Here is a 5,558-nt window from a genome sequence, read left to right as displayed (position 1 = left end):
GCTCGTTTAGATCATCAGAAGGCGAATTCATAGATACTAAGCATGGCAGGATTACATATAGGCAAGATGATAGGAATGAGTGTTTCCATCATAAGCCTGCATAAAACAGTATAAAATCTCAAAGACAACATACACCATGACCTGAAGGATATGCGTGTTCATTCAAAGAAAGGTTTTCCTATTAATTAATCAGAGAAGAGTCCATTTTTACTGTGCACTGTGGATTTCCTATGGAAAATGTAGTGCGAGGGGAAATTCTCAACATGCCATTAGGTCGTAAATGGATCTGGTCTAGCAGAGGTGTCGTGGTTGCCATGGGGACCAGGGGGGGCCTGGTGTCGTTGCAGACATCCTGGCATCCAGTTTATTGGGTGAGGGGTCTGTGACGACTTGTTAATCTAATGAATTTGATTGGTCCAGACGCTACAATGTAATATAGAAAATAATGTAATATATAAAAATGAATTTCTTCCATTTTTCGAGTAAATGTAGCAGAACGTTCTGTTCAGCATCAGATTTACAGATTTTAAAAACTGTTTCGAATTCTCACTGGCATTTTTCATCTAGTATTTGGTCCTCTGCCATGTAAAGTAGGTAATTTTGCAGCATAATCTTGCCTGTTGGATGGTACTCTGTATGGATCTGCGTAGGGACGTACTTGGCAGCTATGCACTCAGGCTCTGCGATAGTTTGAGGGGCTAGCGAGCCTGCCAGGTTGTGTGTCTATATGTGTGTGTATGTGTGACAGAAAGAATGAGAGTATGAAAGGTCCTCTTGGGACTCATGAATGCAGCTGCGGTTAAACTATGTGAAGTATGCTACAGTATCACCTGAGGAGTTTCCTTCACCAGTCCAAGCAGCCTCAGTGTTTCTCAAGTACAGTCCTGCTTGTTCACCATGAGAGTTTTGTCAGAGAAATTGAGGTTAATTTCCATCTTTATAGGCCCTAGAGTCGCCCCAGCCCCCTTCTCGCTCTCTCTTTCTGTCTGTCATCCCTCCTGGTTGTTGGAGCAGTAATTAGCCAGGCTTTTGGTTCACATGTAAAAGGGACAGGTCCCTAGAGTGACAGTGGGGGGAGAGAGAGCTTTAAGCTAATCCATTCATCAGGACTGAAGACGAGTATGCCAGTCCAGAAACCGGAGGGAGAAGGAGAGTGAATTTATCTGCCCTAATGTCTCACATATGTGGATTGCAGCTCCTATAATAAAATGATATGCTTGTGATTTTAAATGTTGCTTGCAAACCATTTCATCTACTACTTTTGAATAACTGCTGACTGCTTCATGCTAACCTGCTAAACCTTGACCTTTTGGTTTTTATGTGTATGCATCTTTTAGGCACTGATTTGAGCTTGTAGCCTTTGTTAAATGGTTATTGTAGTAGCACTGGATAACAGTCACAACAGTATTCAGAAGAAGCCAAGTGTGGAGCGTGATTTCCGGCTGATCAGTATGCTGAAATCCAAGATGCTGTTAAATTTTTTAAACCATTTCTCTGTCAGTTGCACAAAGATAAGTAGACACAGGAACGTGAACAAAGAAAACCGCAGTGATGGTGTTTGCACTGACACCTGGCTCAGCTCCTACTGTAAGGTGTGGGAAGAGACTTTAACGGTCATTAAAACACGAAAAGGCCATTTTCACCACTCAAAGCAAATAAACACATGATGCACAGTCTGCATATTTTTTATGTATGTAACACATTTAATTTCTCATTATTTTTATTATAATTATTTAATTTCCATTACAAATAGTAATACATTCAATTAAAACATTTTTTACAGACGGTGCAGTATAGTTGTAATACATTTCTTTGTCCTTCGTTTTCCTTTTACAGAAATAGTCCGTTTTTGCATTTTGCAGATTGTTTTGTTAAGCTACCTTTCAATATGGTTTTTGGGAATAGTCTCAAAAAACTCAAATATTAGAAGATATTTCTATTTTGAATCATCTTTAAGTGAAGCTCTATGTGTAATGTCATTTGCGCAATAGATGGCCAACATATCTTGTGTCTATAGCAGACAATATTTCATGCTTTTTTGTTTTCTACCAGACTAAATTCTTTTGCATCCTTATCTTGCTGAGACAGCTGTTACCCAGTGACCCGTTTTTCCTGCCAAGTAACATCTAAGAAACATCTCAAATGTTTTGGTTGGACAGTTATTTATTTAGAATAGCACCTTTCCCATTTCTTCTCATGCACTTGCATTTGTAACTCTTTTCCCATCTGTATATGTATTCCGCTCTTATTTTCTTTCTTTCCTGTTTTCACACTCTCTTCTCTTCTTTAACCAGGCTTTGACTCATCTTCTCAGTGAAACACTTATGGCAGTGATTCAGAGAGAAGGCACGCTGAGTTTCTGTTCCTCATTGAGGCGTTTCAGCCAAATGCTGCCAAATGAAGGGGTAGTTTGGCACTCTACCAACATACTGAAATACCTTACCCCGATCACCTCAACCTACACGCCTCACACATATTCCAATTTTCTGCTTCTAATGTTCCGTGACTAAAGAGGCCCCATCTGTGCTCATAGCGCCTCAATATTCTATTTAGAAATATAGATGCATCAAAATGTGATACAGTTTGAGTTGATCAGACGCATGAAAAATGTTTTTTTTTGTTCTTATATTGCTTTATTGTAGGCTGTCCTATAAAATGACTCTAAAGAAAAAGAATCTCGTTCTTCATTAGTATCAGACTTTTTACCAAAGAAATATATATGAACGTCAAATCACTTAAATTTAACAGAGAAACAATACTACATAAAATAATAAAATGTTCACAAAATGTATCTAGCGCAGGACTCAACAATACGTAGGGCCCGATGGCCCAGGGCCAGTGTAAATTTGGAGTCAGTTACTGTGTTGAGACGTTTGATGATCATGTATATTTGTTTTATGCCTTGCAGATTAAAACATTTGGCTTTTTTTTTGTAATGTGGTGAATATTGTTGTTGCTAATTATACTGATTTAAATGTCACCAATGTAACATAATTATTATTATTATAATATAGAGCGGAGGTTTTGCTGTGTGATTTGTGATCTATATCAGTTAGAATGGTTTGAATATTTAAAAACAAATTACCATATGCTATCTATAATTTTCCAGCAAGTGCGTGTTTATGAATTTATAACTGTGATAGTCACATATATATAGATGTAGGAAAATTCGATAAATGTGAAAATAATTCTTACTGAACAATTAATTGAATTGAATTTTAAAATGTATGTATTTTTATACAAATAAAATACAGATATTACTGTTTTTTATCATTTGTGATAGGGCTAGAAATTATTGGCATGTACAGTAGAAATCTGAACCAGTGGACCAGTGAAAAAAGGATATTGTGCCCTGAAGTGTATTTTTTTTTCTCCTCCCCATTTTTTTATTGCATATTTTAATCATAAAGCTTACTACATGTATTATTTTATTTCCAATTTTCTAACATATGTTTCTTGCCTTTTTAATTATTGTAATTTTACTGACTTTTTACAGGCTGCCCTGTCGTATACTGATAAACAGTGGTACTTAATTTTTCTATGTGTTCCCCTTTGTCCTTTTAATTTCCGGTTTTTGCATTACCACATGAAATGCTCTCCAGTGGATAAGGGTCAGCTTAATTGTTTGTTTGGCTAGCTTTCAGTGAATTTTTTTCAGTTCTACGTAGCTTTCCTCTTCACCGGAGACATGGTTCGATTTAAACACATGACCATTAAGAGAGAGAGGGAGCAAGTGACAGGAGCAGAGCATCCACACTCATAATGCAACATAATCACTGAAAATTGTACTATGCTCCATCTGAATACCGTCCTTTCCGTAGATAATGATGCAGTGTTTGGTCTCTTTCACGAAAAACAACCGAATTAACAATTTTCATCACAGTGTAAATGCATTAGTAGCCTTTCTGCTTCGCTACCTCAAGGCGTTGTGTGAGATGGTACAATGGCTTTAACTATATTGTGCACAAATGGCAGCTGTTAACTGGGGCGTTGACAGGCACTATGACTTTTATCAGCACAGATATGAGCAGAATATTTGTGAGGCGATGATTAAAAATGACAGTGAACTTCATCTGACCTTGATCATATTTCTAGCTGGAGGAAAAAATTCCAGGCTATTTCGTTTCACTAATTACAATATATTCTCATTAGGTTCTTGTAATGTAGGTTATTACAATACTCAATCCGTTTTCCCACAAGGGCATTATAATAGCTCTTTATAAATGGCAAGTACAGTTATTCTTTATGTGTTATAAATGTGCAATTTGTTTTTGTTTTTTTTCTTTGTACAGCCCAGCTTGGATTGATGTTCATATGTTTGTGTGTGTGCAGGTCGAGCTCTGATGAGGCTCACTGACAGGAAGTTGGAGCGTATGGGCATCATGCAGGAGAGTCAGAGACAGTACATCCTACAGCAGGTTCTCCAGCTCCGTGTCAGAGAAGAGGTCCGCACTCTGCAGCTGCTCACGCAAGGTACATTCACATACACACAAACATGTACAGCTATGCACGGGAAAGATCTCCGTAGACTTCTAATGTTTTTAATTTAAACTAGTTAGTCTTTCTTCACTTTAACCCTGCCTTAATAGATTTTAATTAATGGATTACTACCCTTTTATGAAGCTGTTTTATGAACCTTTTTTTTACTATAATGTAGAATGTGTAGTTAAGCGTATGTAGTAATACTCTTTGTCCTGTCTTCTTGATCTTGTTGAGGGTCCCCTCACACTCTAAATGGAAAAGTTATTGCAGAATTGCAATTCAAAAAACTCATATAAGAGTAATTTTTAACTAGAAATTAGGGATGCTCCGATCCGCCTTTTTCGCTTCTGATACCGATTCCGATACCTAGGGTTCAGTATTGGCCGATACAGATACCGATCCGATACCAGTGAAGTTTTTTTTCCCTCATTTAAATAAATTTAGTATTTATATAGCTCTGTGTGTGGAACTGATAATGATTTTTTCACAATCTACTAGATACAGACTACTTCATTATAAAGAAAAATAAAATAAACAAATATGAAAAAATATAGGCCTATGTATATTTATAATCTATGACAAAAAATTATAAACTAGGTTAGTGGATAATTCGGCAGCAAAAGTTATTCTAGAAAAATCAGTGCACAATAATTTTAGAAATCCAAACATTTAGTGAAAAAACAATATTTTGTGTGGAACAAATAAAAGTGTTGCACTAAATATGGTAAAATGTTACACATTGATATTTGTATTATTACAAAATCCATTCATTAAAAACATTCATGAATGTATTTATATTTACGTTTATACTATAAAATTAAAATGCATTTCTTTTAAATGTATAGCATATTTTTTAATAAGGCAACAACATATGATAGATACGATAGGATAAAACAAATACAGTGCAGCATGAACTGTTTTTATACAGTCAACCCCCTATGGACCCCTTGGCAACTGAATCGCCATTGGCTAGTATATTTTTTTGTTTGCTCGCCAGACTGAAATACTATACTATATATATATATATATATATATATATATATATATATATATATATATATATATATATATATACA

At 35.8% G+C, this 5,558-nt stretch overlaps 1 protein-coding gene and 1 long non-coding RNA gene across 8 annotated transcripts in view; one reads left to right on the top strand and one right to left on the bottom strand.

The window, feature by feature from the left end:
• LOC107591970 (sterile alpha motif domain-containing protein 12-like) overlaps window positions 1–5,558 on the top strand; it is a 94,611-nt gene that overhangs the window by 28,774 nt on the left and 60,279 nt on the right. For all 5 annotated transcript variants that reach the window (XM_016281268.1, XM_016281270.1, XM_016281265.1 and 2 more), the window contains exon 4: window positions 4,333–4,473. In XM_016281268.1, coding sequence (XP_016136754.1) covers window positions 4,333–4,473 — 141 coding nt within the window. The remainder of the gene's footprint in view (window positions 1–4,332; window positions 4,474–5,558) is intronic.
• Window positions 1–5,558, bottom strand: part of LOC107591971 (uncharacterized) — a 50,309-nt gene that overhangs the window by 12,314 nt on the left and 32,437 nt on the right. The window contains exon 5 of one of the 3 annotated variants that reach the window (XR_001609936.1): window positions 793–804. The exons of 1 other annotated variant lie outside the window; for it this stretch is intronic. This is a non-coding gene — a long non-coding RNA (uncharacterized lncRNA). Of the gene's footprint in view, window positions 1–792; window positions 805–4,570; window positions 4,582–5,558 lie in introns of those variants that run through there. One more of the 3 variants, XR_001609937.1, reaches the window with a different exon arrangement.

The sequence above is a fragment of the Sinocyclocheilus grahami genome, unplaced genomic scaffold (assembly GCF_001515645.1).
Source record: "Sinocyclocheilus grahami isolate Dianchi unplaced genomic scaffold, SAMN03320097.WGS_v1.1 scaffold149.1, whole genome shotgun sequence".
Classification (NCBI taxonomy): domain Eukaryota; kingdom Metazoa; phylum Chordata; class Actinopteri; order Cypriniformes; family Cyprinidae; genus Sinocyclocheilus; species Sinocyclocheilus grahami.
Note: the sequence above shows the minus strand (reverse complement) of the source record. Positions and strands in the feature narration are given on the sequence as shown.